At 38.1% G+C, this 16807-nt stretch overlaps 1 protein-coding gene across 1 annotated transcript in view; it reads right to left on the bottom strand.

Annotated features, from left to right (window-relative positions):
• The window catches only part of igdcc4 (immunoglobulin superfamily, DCC subclass, member 4), a 70506-nt gene extending 58897 nt beyond the window's left edge, over positions 1-11609 (bottom strand). The window contains exon 1 of the mRNA XM_079590207.1: positions 11135-11609. Coding sequence (XP_079446333.1) covers positions 11135-11201 — 67 coding nt within the window. The 5' untranslated portion in view covers positions 11202-11609. The remainder of the gene's footprint in view (positions 1-11134) is intronic.
• Positions 11610-16807: the final 5198 nt, after the last annotated feature.

The raw sequence follows: 16807 nt of genomic DNA, 5'->3' as shown, positions 1-16807 counted from the left end.
AAGAAAAATGAAAGATGAATTAAACCGAGTCTCATCTGCAAACACATGACAGACCTAGACCTGGCAAGGTCATTTTTTGTGGATGTATGAAGTTGTTTCCTCTCAGAGTGTAATAACAGTAGTCCTTCATATAAGCATATTAAACTAACAGTCCATGCAAACCACTTTGACACTTCAAAAAGTTAATGAAGAGATTGTAAAAATATTTCATATGAATTGAGTGGTTTTGTCCAAATACTCTGAACAGATTTAAATTTAGGTTTTTATACACATATTATATAGTTGGGTAGCTGTCAATGGATAGTAGCCTACAAAAATCTCTCAGATTTCATTAAAATATCTTCATTTGCATAACGAAAATGAACAAAAGTGTTATGGGTTTGAAACAAAATAAGGGTGAGTAAATGATGACAGAATTTTCAATTTTGGATGAACTTATCACTTACTTGAACACTTAAGTGTCCAAATACTTTTTGGGGCCACTGTATAGTATACATAATTTATGTGTATAATTTTTATTCTTTGTAGATCTTGCAAATGCATTGGCAATACACTTTACCTTTTTTCATAACAATAAAGCACTTTTTAGTTGACTTGAAATGTCTGCTGTCCTGTTGTGTACTCACTCCTACTTATCCTCAAAATAACAGAAATGTCTTTTTATAGACTTTTCAAGAGGGTCTCCCAGTCCACAACACTATAATAGTGGGGTCCCCAGATGGCCCAATCCTGGCACAGGTCTGGTTTAAGACCACATTTATCCACACCATGACAATCAATACAAAAAGCAGGAATTTAAATAGCTCAGTTAGAGTCTTTGACGGTATTACAGTAACTCTTTCTCCTCTGTGAACTATTTGCTATTTTATTTTGTCAAGGCAATTACTGCAGTCTTTTGACAACATTTTAAAAAGGAAATTCAGGACAAAGGCACGACAGACAGCCATTTGCCAAGCTGAAAGACATAAAATCATGCACCGAAAGCCAAACACCTGGTGAACCGGCAAGGTTATAAACCTTTTACAAATCTACTCTTGTTAATTATCTTCACAGCCTCTTTGTGTGTCGAGAATTTTATAACAGTCAGTATCTGACATGTTTAATATGTCTGCTTTGAAGAAGAAGAAAAAAATACACCCTTGTAAATGTGGGAGCCTGCATCCACAATCGTCCTCCTTAGTGATAAATGGCTCCCCTTCCTAAGTCATGCCTCCCCAAACCACTGTGAGCCCTCCTGTGTGGTCATGTGACCAAGTGGACAGCAGCACGGAATGGAAGGAATGCGATCGAATGACTGTTTACCCAACCAGCGTCATGAGGAATAGACCCCGCTTCACACACTCGCTCACACATGCACGCACACATTAACATGCCACTATACATAAACACATTTTCTCGAATTATTATTCCTTAAACACACAACAGAATTCAACATTGTACTTAACATAATATCCATAATATAAACTTACTGCAACATTTACTTACTGAGAATGATGACGGACACACCAACATTTTAATTAAATCAATAAAAATCATAATTTTGGACCCAGCTTTTTCTTTTCCACACTGTACTTTTTTTTTTTTACCTCTCCAAGTCAAAATATTCTAGTGACTGGTTACATCTAAATTTTTTAATTGGCCCAAGTGAAATTCTGTAAAATAAATTGAATTAATTGTTGCAACAGTCTGTTAAAGGATAATTCCGGTATTTAACACCTTGAGTCTATATTGTAGTTTGTTTTGGATGAACAAGAGTGGTGGACAACATTGTTTTGACAATGGTTCCTCTCTCGAGTTTTTGACTATAAAAGAATTGGCCATGGACCCATTTAACATTGGAGTCAATGGGCATGTCCGAAAATGTCATTAAAACGGCCAATAATGTTCGTTTACAAAACTGTTAAACTCACCGAGTGGTTAGTGGTGTTCGTTGATGATTATAAACAACATATCGTCGCAATATATGATTCCAATCCGTTTATTTTGCCATAGTGGAACTATTTTTTCAACAATGGGATTTTACAAAATGACGAATAAAACACGACAGAAACTGTATTTCGCAACACTTTTTGTTTCTGGAACATCAACGAACATCACTAATCACTCGGTGAGTTTAACAGTTTTGTAAATGAACATTATTGGCTGTTTTAATGACATTTTCGGACATGCCCATTGACTCCAATGTTAAATGGGTCCATGGCCAATTCTATTATAGTCAAAAACTCGAGAGAGGAACCATTGTCAAAACAATGTTGTCCACCACTCTTGTTCATCCAAAACAAACTACAATATAGACTCAAGGTGTTAAATACCGGAATTATCCTTTAACATTGGCTCAATGAGAAATAATATGTCAGACTAATTGAAAAATTTAGATGTTATCAGTCACTAGAACATTTTGACTTGGGGATGTAATTTTTTTTTACAGTGCAAGATCCATTCAGAGAACTATTGTCAAACCATTGAAACTCTATAATTTACCGAACAGCAGTGACGATCTTCTCTGTTTCAGCAAATGTATAGAGAGTATACACAAAAGCCAATGGGTCATGACCTCTTTTCAATGGCTACAAACATCAACGTTTACTGACTGGATAAACATTGTGAATCGCTGTAAATCACAGTACATATGGCCTTGAAGCTGTTTTGTTTGTGTTTGTGTGTGTGTGTGTGTGTGTGTGTGTGTGTGTGTTTATGTAACAAAAACAGATACTGGCACAGTATGGACAGATATCAGACAAAATTCTGCTGTGGTCATTCTGGTCGGTGTGATAGTAGTCTTAGTTTAAAAAGCTGCTATGCATAAGCTGCAGAAACTCAAGTGGGAGCTGGTGAGTTGCTGAAAAAACCCTGGATGTTGATCACTGTGAGGAAAACATTTCTGGCTACACTTAACAGCAAGCTGTCCAATAAAACTACGGGAATTGGATCAAATATGATTACGAACAGTAGAAACCATTAATAAAACTTCAACTTTATTTTAAAAATATTCTCCGGGCTCTTGGCTAAGAGGCCCTTGGCAGGGCTTGAATGTTCTTGGCAGTTTGTGTGTAAGCAAACAAGTCAATTATCAACTCATAGTGGAGGGAATGCAGTGACGCGTTGAAGTTTAAGTTATAGTGTGGACTTGAAATAAATAAATAAAAATCACAAACCTGCTTTCACATAACTATACTGGCTATGTCACTTGCTAGTAAGAGAGACCTTTAAAGAGATAGTCATCTTACCCTCATCTCAAGTCAGAAAAATGCTCTTTCTTCTGTGCCAAAATTGTTTTATTATTAAAGAATGTTGGTAACTGAGCGGTTTTGGTGACCATTCATTTCTATTTTTTGGACAAACGAAAATATTCAGTTTTGCTGACCATTCATTTCCATTTTATGGACAAAAGAAAAGAAGAATATTTGATTTTGTGTTCAGCACAAAAAAAAAAGTAATGGGTTTGGAACAACATGAGGGTAAGTAATTGCTGACAGAATTTAATTTATCTTTAAGACAGACAAGCAATCACTTTAATGATCATTTAAATGAGCAATACTAATTATTCCAGTTACTCATTAAACATATCCATTCTCCCATCGACCCATCCAGTACCTCCCTTTGTCCTTCTTTTCATCTCCCTTTGACCCATCTGAGGTTCCATCCCTGGTCAAGCCACATGCTGATAGATTTTGACAGCTGTTATCCAGGTCACAGTATCCCTGGAGTCCATGTGTACAAATGCTGAACTCAAATAGCCATTGCAACACAGAACACAGAGAACTAAGCACTATCAGCGACCCATAGATCAGCTTGGGGATTCTTATTGGACTTAATGCAGGTGGTCAAATATATAATATATTGATGTTCATTTTTTTTCTCTAATAACAACTGAATACCTTTCAGGTCTCACTACCTAAAACATTAAGTACATTACAGAGATCATTGAAGAGATTTGTCAACCGTTCCTAGGGTTAACAACCTGTGGCAGACCTTTGTAAAGACTGACAGGAAGTAGGATAATGAATAACTTCCTTGTACGACCCACATTTCATTCTCCTAAAAATTATTCACCTCACCATGAGCAGCAAACCCGGCAAATGCAAAATACAAGGAGGCTTGAAACAACCACATACACCCAACCAAAAAAAAAAAAAAAGACTAAATGATATTAATCAACCTAAATCTTACCATCAGAGTTAAGGTATAAAAGAACAAGACACAGTAAATCTAGAAAACAAACAGAAGCCAAGCAGAAACATCTTAACTGAAAGGAGGATTTAATGACCTCAAGTCACCATGAAATCAAAGTTGTTCATGGAACGTTGCAGAATTTATTATAAATGATTTATGAGCACATTATTTTTTAAAACAATGTGCCCTCATAATCTTTAATTGACTCTTTCCCCACCAGCATTTTTTTTTTAAAAGTTGCCAGCCACAGCCACAGCCACAGCCACCATTTATAACAATTTTCACAAAAAGTTCATGGCCTCCAGAATATTTTGTTGTATGAATATATGAACATGCAATATATAAAAAGAAACAGCCTCTGCTTTAAAAAAAAAAATCTTGCTTAATGCATTCTTTTTTATCAATACTTGAGTATGGGTAAGTTTCGCAAAAAGCTGAGAAAAATGCTTTTTTGTCAAAGACTATGTCTAGATCAGATTCAGAAAGATGATCAAAACATACTAGATAGAGTGAATCAACACCCCCAAAGCATCACAGTCCTGTACCTCGTGCTGGGTCGACATTTCATTCAGTAACATTAGGCAGTTTTTATTTATATGATCGCGTATTTACATAAGTTATCGCTTGTTTCTGCTTCTTCTTCACTTTTCTTTTGATCAGGATGTTCAGTACTCTTTCAGAAGATGTGTCATAGCGCCCTCTAACGTATAACAGTGAAATCACTGAAAGCAGGAAATTTCAGTCAATGGCGGGGAAGCGTTGTTTCATAAATGACGAAAATGTTTCATCAATGTCGAGGAAAGAGTTAAAAACAACATCTCTTTTCTGTTTCCTGCGCGGGAACCGGGCAATAAGGTTTTCCAAAAGCAAGACCAGTTTCAACTTTGCCTACAGAAAACTGCCATTAGCAAATGACAATGATCCAATCAATTCCCAGCGGACAAAATCAAGTCCCACCCAACATTTCATTCTCGGAAATGGAAGTGAAAGACAATAGCAATTTCATGCTGACTTTAAAGGGCATTCACACTAACCCCAAGCTGCATCTACAAAGAATTATAAAGTCTTTTTTTTTTCAATGACAGTTCACATACTTAGCATATGAAATATCATTGATTTTTTTTCTTCTAATTTATCAGTTGATATTGAATTTTCATCAGCTGATAATTGAATTATACCTGCACGCTTTAAGATTTAGATAATCAATTTAAAAGGATAACGATGGCAAAGATTTAAGAGCTCTTGACGCACACTTTCAGCACATAGTGAAGAGAGTTGCTGTGCTTATAATATTCACCATTTATCAATTATTAGCAATAACATCAAAACTGAAAGGAAGCCAGAATTTCACTATCACTGCATCCCTAGAAGTTAACCAGTAAGACATTTTCTTTTTGAACAATAACTTCAACTTAAGGATCACAGACCAAACAGAGAAAGTAATAAATGCATGTATATACTGTTCGCTACTATAACTACCCTGACTTCAGAAGCATCTGCTTCAGTCTACAGTTTGTGCAATTATTGAAAATACCTTCATCCCTCTCAGGGGCATTAAACAATATTAAGGCTTGATAAAGAAGAGGGAAAATGAGGTCATGAAGGAATGCTTTAATGGTGGTAATGGCAGAAGTGCTGCAGCAGTACTAGAGAAAGATTACACAGCAGATCAAGTGATGAAGCTGAAAATAATGCGATGGAGCACAAAAGAGTAACTCTTTCCTTTCTGCAGGACAGGCTATGTTGCACTGATGTTGTGATCAAAACATGGTGAGCCCCCCAGGACAGAGCACACACTGCAGCTCTGAGTCACGGGTTTTGGAGCAGCATGCCTGTGAGACCATGTGACAGACCCTGTAAAACATGCCCTCTGGCCCTACGCTGCTTCTATATTTTTTTTTTGGGGGGGGGGGGGGGGGGGGTCTTTAAAAAAAACAGACAGCTGTACATGGATTTCTAGGAGAACACTGGAATGTCAGACAACACAATACGAGAAAGCAAAACATAAGCTGGATTTTTAAAGTGGAGAGGTACAGCCTCCTAAGTGCATCACTCCTCATCTAGTCACCAAGAGTTCACAGATATTTTTATAAAGAGTAAGGAATAGGTCACCTCAAACTACCTTCAAGATTCTCCAGCATCACTTAACACAACAACACACATACATATAACAACATTCCTCGTCCTCTTTGTAAACCCGGCACACAGCCTCAGGGAAACACAGTCTGAAACTGTGGGCACAAATCTTAGTGGACAGGAGGGAATAGTTGCAGTGAAAAAATAGGGTGTTATGTTCATGACTTTCGAAGATCAACCTGAACCCTCAGACAAGGAGGTCTACTTGCTCAACTACTCCTTCTACCTTCTCAAAGTAATGTTTTTGCCTACAGCATCTCTTGCGGTGACACCTGTCAAAATACTGTGCTCCTCTGCACAGCCTGTCCATAATAAAAGTCTCAAAACATCTCTGATTTCTATTGTTATGATAAACCACATGTGCTCAAGTCAGCATTTCAGACAATTTTCATTCCAACAACACAATAACAAACCTGTAACTTTCAAATGAACTCCAAAGACCCATAACCCAGGTGTGTTTAGTAATAGTTAAGACTATAGGATTAGATTTAGGTCTTTCGGAAATGTAATCACCCATTTTCCTCAAACAACTTAGCAAGAGATCACTAGGGCCCCGTTTACACGTACATGGTTATTTTGAAAAACGGAGACATTTCCCTTCGTTTGAGCCTCAAACTACCTTGAGCTTCTCGTGACACTGCCACCAACAGGTTTGGCATGCTTTTGACGGCATATAAACAGGTTCGTGTTCGATCACTTTTCTGAAAACTGACAGGTTGTGCACTATGTTATTTTTGAAAACGGAGAGGGATGAAATGTCCGTTTATGAAAATAGCCGTCCACGTGTAAACGTAGCCTACTTGGATTTCATGAACTGGATTTACAATTTTCTGAAATTCTTAAAGGGATACTTCAGCATTTAGCATTAAGCTTTGTAACAGTAGAAAACCTGTATTAATTTTGAATAACCATCCTTCCCTCCCTCATGTCCCCCTGAGACGAGAGATTTATGTATTTTTTGTCTGGAAAAAAGCTGTGGAGAAAGCTGAGTAGTAAGGGTTACCATCCTCTTTTTCCCAGACGTGTCCGGCCGTCGAGATCATCCAAAATGTCCGGGATTCGGCTTTTGCTTTCTACAGTAAAGTTGCCATTCATTGTTTACACGCACACCTTTTGTTTCAATCTAACTGAATTAATTCCAATTGGTGAATCTGAATGTAGTGTTTACATGAACGCTAAACAAGTGATCGGTTGATGTGCATTTTAGCATTGCTAAGAAAATTCCCGCTCCTCCGTGAGAGATAGCCTACGAGACCGGTGCGTCTCACAGGTGCCGCTCATCAGTAATCACGCCACCGGCCTCGCGTCGTTCTCCCGCGGCCCTCAGCCATGTCCTGCTCGCCACAGTAAACCTTAAGATGCGTTTTCGGTGATCCAGTCACTAGTGGTCAGCCAAGACACATTACCGTTTACACGTGGTACTAACACGCGTTTCAAAAGCATATTTACTGTGATCTTGCGTTCAAATTTTGTCATAGCCATAGACTTTAAAAAAAGATGGACAGCCGTCTCTGCTTTCACAGTAGAAAAATTAAGCAGAAATATCCCAGTAACGGTTAGGGCTTTAACTCCGAACTTCGTTATTTGAATATAATTCGAATATTTTTTTTTTCGAATAATAGGCCTTAATATTCGAACCTGTTATAGGCATTATTTTTTGTAAATGTGTTTGCTTGTAAATGTTGTTTTCAATTCAGATTCCGAGGCTTTTTCACACCTGGTGAAGTTGTGAATCGCGAGCTCATTAGCAAGACTATTAGTCATTTGGGCTCCTGTAGGTGACATTAGCGTCCTGGTTAGCGCCTATTTTGTATACCAAAACAATGGCCGCAATTTATTTATTTTTGATAATAACAGTGGATAAAACCTGTCGAAAGCATACGGTTTGTGTTTAATCCAGGATCTAATTTTTAATATATATATATTTTAAACAGTCGTGACAGTGTGTTTTTCTTCTGAAAACATCATTGCCTGCCTATTGACATTGACTGATACACTGCCCTCTGGTGGACAGAACATAAACAACTTAAGTTTGATACCAATATAGGTCTTACTGAAGGCATATAATGGTCAAAATATTATTCATAAATATTCAAATATATTAGAATATTAATATTATAAATAAACAAACTTCGAATATGATTTTTGGGCAAAAGTCAATGCCCTAGTAACGGTCGTTGCCGATTACGTTGTTCGGAGCCTGAGTTTGCACAGTAGTTATCCTGAGGTGGAGCCACGGTATCAAGGTCCCGCCAGTACTCAATGGCAAGCACAGCTGTCAATCATGATGTTACACCCCGTTTTTATAGCATCAAATAGCCTAACTAACTAAAACCAAACTCACAGGAAAAACAAACACTTGAACTCACGTCTACGTGATAAGAACTACCAAAAATGACAGAAACCATCTTCAGGAGAAAATTATTCGAAGTGTAATAGGATTTTTTGTTTGGCTATAGACCTACTGCAACCAGCCACCAGGGGACGATCGAAATGCTTTGGCTTCACTTGCGGCACACTTGCTTTCAGCGCATACATAGCCTACTACTGAATGAACAAACACGTGTTACATGGCTTATGCAAATTAATATAATATACTATAATATAATATAATCTTTTTATGCAATCTACCTATTGGAAATTAGTTTTTAGCCAAAGACTATATACAAAGATTGTACTCCTATTACTTGAATGGGACAAACTGCAACACGCAATATGGCATAAATTGCTTCTAAATAAAAGAAGGCGGGACTTTAAATCTATATAGCCTCTCCGAAATTGCCTATCCTACCTTTAAGATGGTTTAAAAAAATCTGTCAAAACAATTCTGGAAGAAAATCACAAGTTGTATTTAGAATTTTCTAATAACAAATAAATTAATAATATACCTTTTTTTAAACTAAATAAATCAATAAAATAAGTAGGCTACTTTAACGAAAACAGAGCACAGCAGGTCTGCACAGCGGTCTAGCGCAAACATGTTTAATGCAATTGATCTAGTAGATCCTGCCCCGCTGTAAATAATATAGGCACTGAAATCGTTAACAGAGCTCAAAGATGACACAGTGTTTTGACCGCTGTGGTTGCCGTTTATACTTCCCAATGGACATCGGTGAGACAAGGGCATCGCTGGATGCCAAGAGGTGCCCATGTGTTTCAGTGCTCTTCTTTGTTATGTAAATAAGGTGTATAGTCTTTGGATAAGTCGCCCTGACCACCCCCCACCCCTTTTTCTTCCAGCGCCTAGGCTGTGACTGAATTCAAGTCGCTGAATCCTGCCCGAAGCTCCTGCACTGAACAGCGCCAGCGCTCACCCCTCTCTCAAGCCATAACAACACCGTCTTTGATCTCTCTAATTTCATTACATGCCATTTAGTGCGATAAATATATGCCATAAAATTGCACAAAAGTATGGTTTTCTACACAAAAAGCATCAAAGCCGTGTTTAAACTCATAAGTAAATTATTTTATTTAAATATCAGAATAAGCTATCAATACCACAACAAGCTCGTGCCAGTAATTTTCCGCTCACCCAAGTCACCATCTCTCTACTTTAAAAAGGGTGCGAATTACACAATGCCTTTCTGGGGGGTGAATTTTGGGGGTGGGGGTATTTCAGGCCAGTCCCCCTAGTGGGCGACAAAGGTAATATAACAAGCTACAAAATATCTTTATTTCATGTGTTGCTGTCTTGGGCTTGGCAATTTAGGGAATGTGGGCAAAAATGTTGCAGAATATTATTTTGTGGTTTAAGTTGTAGTACACAGGGGGGAGTGTAAATACACTTAAAAGACACTATGAAGCATTAGCAGACTGATGTCTCTTTACTGACATGTCCAACTCATGTCATCTTGTGTGAAAGGCACTTCGTTTAAAAATAACAAACAGAACACCCTACTCGTTTTCTTTTGTTAAATCTGTAGTCGTTTGAACTTTTACACGTGGGCTACATTTATTTACGCAAGATTACAATAAAAAAAAGTCTATATAGGCTACATCACAATTTAGTAAAACAATTTGAGGAATTATGACAATTAAACTTGTGCAGTTTCTAAGTTTTTTTTTCAGTGTCAAGACAAACATGCTGCTTCAACAAATGGCCATTTTAACAAATTAGTTTCATATATTCAACAAGGACACTTATATTTAAATATTAGTTAATATAATTCAAAAGCCTATATTAACGTGAGTTAATGGGTTGCAACGTTTAAGTAATTACGTGGACTGATAATATTATGGACTTTTTAAGACACCCCATCGTCCATCGATCGGGGGGCTTCTAAATAAGTCCAAATAAGGCATTCAATCAAACCCCCTTTAAAGTCCAACATTTCTTTTAGCAGACTTACTTTGCTATAATGATAAGTGATGACTATAACCTGTACATTCCAAAACTAGAGCCCCCTACTACATTATCCGCCCCTCTGAGCTAATTGCCTTGCTTTATTTGTCTCTTCATCTAGGATTGGTTTTATTGTTAATTTTTCAATGCTCCTCTTACGTTAAATTAACCAACCGATTGAGTGCGTTTACAAAAGTGAAGTTTGGATGTGACAAAAAGTTGAATCCACAAATAAATGTTGTAGGCTACTTCAGTGTAAATAGGCTGCCTGTTTGCGTAAAGTATATAAAAAAGGAAAACGTGAAAAAGTAAAAGCTCCACACTGCAACAAGCAAGGTGCACAATTTCTCTCTCCAGCCCATCTATACTCACACACTCTGACAGATACAAACAAATACATTTAAATATATAGGCTACCAGACAAACACAACTTAAAAGATATAGCATGGGAAAACACCGGGGATTAGATTTATCTTGTATTACCTTGCACGGATAATCCACAGTAACCCAGAGAAAGTAGACAGACGAACCAGATATTCTCCACCGCCATGTACAGCGTTTGATTTCCAGCAGCGGGGTAAAGCAGTGTGCTTTATATGACCGCTACAAGCTACATGCATATAATGGAATTCGGTAAATAATCTATTCAGGTTTAATTCGTTTCGCGTAATTTCACGTATTTCCCTGTCGCGCGCTCCCCCTAACCTATAACATAACGTGGTCGTGTTAGTCGGGGAAGAGTCGTCGTGTCTCTCGGCGCCTCATCGCCATGTTGTGTCCAAATGTTAAGTGTGTGTGAGAGTGTGTTAGCTCTCTTTACACACACACCAGTGAGTCCCGCTTTAGGTGTCCACTGGAGCTGCATGAAACGCTGCCAGTATCCTCACACACCCCCTTTCCGTGTACACGGCTGCACGCTAGTTTCACCAAACGCGCTGCGCCAAACACACGACACAACAATGTAAAATTAACATACATTGATTTATTTAGAGCTACGTATTTCGCTAATTGCAATGAGAAAATGCACCCTTACTTATATCTTAGCCTATATGATGTGCTGATATGTTGATAGCTCTCCCCAATGTATTATAAAGTCAGATGTATTCTATATTTATAATATCATTCATTGTAAATAAAATTTTGAAAAGACAATACCATGTGCCACTATAATCCACAACAGAATTATATGTCAATAACATTCACTTTGTTTATTGATATGCAAGTCATAGATTCACTGCTACACAAACACACAGAGAGAGAGAGAGAGAGAGAGAGAGAGAGTTGGGGTTGCAGGACCCTCTGCCATGACCTTCAAATGGGCTGAGAGAGAATTCTTCTCTCCTGGTGTCTGAGGGGGCGAGAGATCACATGTGCATCCGTGTCATGTGCTCCTACAGGCTGAGGATCCCACTCCACCAGGCCACTAAGTCAGCCATGTGCAACGGACCCTATAGCCTACTGTCTCTGAACACAAATCCATCTATCTATCATCTATCTGTCTTTCTAACTGAAAGAAGAAAAGGTTTATACTCTTTATACATCACACAACTAAAAGATACCAGGTATAAATTATGTTATCATACACCACTTGGCAACATTTTGAGGAGAGGGTCCAGCCTTGAGTATTTACAGAACAGATTAGAGAAAAGCATGGGAGAGCATTTATTCATTACCCATTGAAGTATGTTTTATGGTACAGACTTTAATATTTTATAGTGTATGTGTATGTGGATTCTGCCTTGGGCCAATCATGATCAAAATGGGATAAGATATTTTATCTCTCCCAAATCCCAACTGCAAACCGATGGGCTTCCTGGGGGTAACCGTATCCAAACCGCAGAGGGACTGAAACAGATCAAACAACGGGGATGTCCCTCCTGCAGCTGCTGTCTCTCCAAACAGCACTGCTCCTGTAAGCCGAGTGTGTTCACTCAGTAAATATCTCCTGCCTCTCTGTGTTTGTGACTCCAGATTGCTCCGCTTCCACCAAATCAAAGGCACTTTTGTCATGGCATAATGGAGTGATTGTGTACTTGTTGTTTTTAGGGTGGGCTCTTTTTGCTTCAAGACAAAAACAAATAAAAAGAACGATTATATGCACTTTTTACAGACACAAAGAAACACCCCAAAAACACAAATATGCTTTTTTCACATCTCGAACATCCGCTCATATCAGTTCATTTGGGGCGATAAAGCTCGTTTAGGGTTATGAACTGCTTGCATGAATGAAAGCTCCCTCAGAGTCCTGAGGACATGCAGTTGATCAGTTTTGCTGATCGCATAAAAGTGTATTTTGTCAAACCAATGTAGAATTATAGTACATTTTAGGTCTTGTCTCACTATAAAAGATGCAAAAGAAAGCAAGCAATCAGATGCCTTTGAAGAAGTCAGAGGAAACCTTATTGACCTAAGCTTGATCTGAATCTGAGTCATGCTGTTCATTGCACGATTCAGTGAATGAATGAGATGAACTTTACATCCTTGAAACGATACATGCTAGTGAATTTAAAGCCAAGCCATTTTAGAAGTGTTTTATTCTGGTGTGTATTCATTATTGAACTGTTACACATCTGAATGAGAAAATCAATACAGTATTTTTTTTCAGAGTGAAAGACTCTAAATAAGGGATGACACATGAAAAAGCTGTAGAAAAGTGTACCGTTTAAAAAAATTATGACCCTTTTTGCAGTGCATATAGCACTTAGGTTTTATACAAAATGTACTGGGAAAGACTTTTCAGCTCTGGGACATTCAATGTAGCCATGACGGGTTCTAGGTGTCCTCACAAAATGAGGACATGAATTGCGCTTTTAAATGAAAATAATGGAATAAATAAGATTTTTGAGATTTTAATATTATTCAAAGTACGCAAATGAATGCAGTTTTTCTTGTCTGGAGAAAATGACCCATCATCTATTTAGAGTGAACCAGCAGAGCCAATCCCCAAAATATGATGGTGTTGTAAATAACTGCCCTGCCCAGTTACTACCCCACTCTTCTGTCATTGAGAGGGAACCAAATGTATGCTTGGCACAGTCAGCATGTCACCATGGTTACTGAGACTCAGGAGTGGCACATAGGCATAGGACAAAAAGCTCAGTGGTACAATTGGTGGTCCAGTGCCACTTTGATACGCTGGCATGCGGCCTAGAGAGGGAGTAGAAAGGTATGCAGGCTACTACTGTACAAATGGGGTGGCACCCAAGAAGTAGCCTGAAATCTCACCACAATACATTGAAGGTCTGGTTTAGCTTGGCTTCTCTCTCTGGACTCCCAAAAAAGTATCAACTATTGTTGTCTCTCTCTCTCTCTCTCTCTCTCTCTCTCTCTCTCTCTCTCTCTCTCTCTCTCTCTCTCTCTCTCTCTCTCTCTCTCTCTCTCTCTCTCTCTCTCTCTTTCCTTTTTTCCCCCTGGGAACAAGCAATTGCTTATTATTATTTATACTAACATTTCCTCATTCAGAAGTTGTGGCATATTTGAAGCTGGTGGGAAACACTGCAAGAAACAATGAATATTGCATTATACAACAGTTAGTGTCAGTTCTTAAATCTGATTGGCTGAGCAGTCTTCCAAGACTGCTGATATTTAGTCTAAATATATTTAGATATTTAGTATATTTAGTCACTCCGCTCGTCTAGTGTTTGTATGTCAGTGTGTGTGTTAGTGGTGGGGATTATCAGGTTTCTCATTATGACATGTCCATCTAACCCAGTGGGACCTGCTAATTCGGCTGTGGCTGTTTGGAACTATTATCTGAGCAAAAATAAACAAAGTAACTGACATTCTTGTGTCTAAATGTAAAGGATGCTGTCACATTTAACGTGAGCATCGACATGCAGTCTCTTCAATAGGAATTCATGCGATTAGGCATTTCGCATGCGAGCGAAAGATTTCCATATGCAAATTTCGCAACAGTACTTCAGAAAGCTGCATGTGTAACAGTTTATGCTCTGTTTTGTTCTGTTTTATTATCATGCTGTTTTGGTTTCCCTGTTTGCCTTTCTGTGTTCCTTAGTTAGTTTCCCTGGTTGTTAATTAGTTCCCGCCCCTGTTCTGTTTGACATTGATTACGCTCATCATGTAGTAAGCCCTGTGTTTCCTTAGTTCCTTGGTCCAGTATCGTCAATTCGTCAATGTTAACGTGGTTGTGTTTGTGTTATCTCCTGCAAAGTGGTTTGTTATGGATTTATTAAAGACTGTTTTTGTTCCCTACTCCTTTAGTCATGCGCTTCACTACAACCAACCGTGACAGCTTGTTTTGAAAGTGAAAGTTGTGTTTTACATAGATATTGGCGATAGACAATAAACCCTTTTGTTCAAGAATCTTTGCATAAATTTTACTAATGTGACCACACCCTAAATCTTCCTATATTAACTCCTTACTTATTGTATAAAAGCAATAACACTTGCTCAGAAAATCACCTAAAGAGGTCTATATTTGAAACAACTGAATTCTGGTCACACTTATCACATTGGCATAAAGGCACAAATAAGAGGAAATGTGAGAATAAGAGAGAAAGAGAGGGTGGAGATATATTTGGACAAAAGCAGAGTGGGAGTGGCTGACAGCAGTGGGACAGCGGCAGTTTGGTCTCCTCCTCAGGCAAACCACTCATTAGACACACAAAACCCGGCTGAGTCCAGCCCTTCCCATTAACAATGTACACAGCTCAGTGGAGATCCACCCTCAAAGGGATTCTACCTCCTCGATGGCCTGTCCATCAATACTAGACCCTCTAGTCGCATAAATCTACATAGACTTAAACCCATCCGTTCTAGGTTTGCATAAAAGTGCACCACAAAGATGCCATTGATGGAGCCATGACCATGACCCTATTTTCCTGTATAGTGAAGAAGAGGAGGACAGTGGTCAAAAAGAGAGGGAGCTCTCATCATAATGACCATAAAAGTGGATTTTAAATGCTCGTAAAGCAGTGCATGCAAGAGACAGGAGGAATCCGTCCAATGCGGCTGACCACCGTGCCATCATGAACATCCCATAAATGGGAGTGTTGTTAGCCAGCGGGAGGGAAACCCTTTCCCAGAGTACACTTATCTACATTTGGACTCTCTGCTGAATGTCATTAACACACTGCTCCAAACAAGAACTGTGAAGTGTATAGTCCGACTGAACCTGATGAATATTCATTAACTGGTATATGAGGGGGGCTAAAGGGAAGAGAAAGACGACAGAATGGAGAATGGAAGGACATAGGCAGGCAGAAAAATGGCGAAGAAGGAAGGGACGAGATGGAGGTAAAGAAAGGTTGTACAGATAAATAGTAATAATAAAAAAAAGAAAAAGATCTGGGCACAAAATAGAGCCATAAAGATGAAAATGAGACACAGAGCTTTAAAAACTCTAAAGGTGTCCTTTTTAAGGTCTATTCGATAGAATAATTTATAATAATTTAAATAAAAAGGTGAAATCAATCGAAGCACATGGGGACAATAAGCGGGAGGACAGATGAGTTACATACAGAAGAAACATGTAGAGAAAGAAATAGAAATATATTGTAGAGGAAACATATTCAGTAAGAAAGCAACTCATTTTTGCTGGATTTGCTGGAAAAATAATATTTGACTAGGTTTGTGTGTATGTGATATGTTTTCATCTTCAATTTAATATAGAAGCATGTGAGCACAAGTAGACTACTGTTGAAAAGTTTGATTTTATTTATTCAGCAAGGAAGCATTAAATTGATCAAACAAAATTTTACAAAAATCTTCAATTTCAAATAAATGCTGTTCTTTTTTTTTAACTATTCATCAAAGCATTCTGGAAAAATACATGTCATGGTTTCCAAAAAAAATATTAATCAGCTCAACTGTTTTCAACAATGATAATAATAAATGTTTCTTGAGCACTAAATCAGTATATTAGAATGATTTCTCAAGGATCATCATGTGCACTGAAGACTGGAGTAATGACGCTGAAAATTCAGCTTTGCCATCACAATCAAATAGAAAAGATGAGTTATTTGAAATGGAACAATATTTCACAATATTACTGTATTTTTAATCAAATTAAATGTAGCCATGGTGAGCATAAAAGACAAGTGTCATGGCGATAAGGCCTTTTAAGATTTCAGTCCCACTGGATGAGAGAGAATATATCCACTGACATCACAGTGACAGTATATTAAGGAGAGTGAA

The sequence above is a fragment of the Phoxinus phoxinus genome (genome assembly GCF_949152265.1).
Source record: "Phoxinus phoxinus genome assembly, chromosome: 2".
Lineage (NCBI taxonomy): Eukaryota > Metazoa > Chordata > Actinopteri > Cypriniformes > Leuciscidae > Phoxinus > Phoxinus phoxinus.
This window is presented reverse-complemented; position numbering and strand designations above follow the sequence as displayed.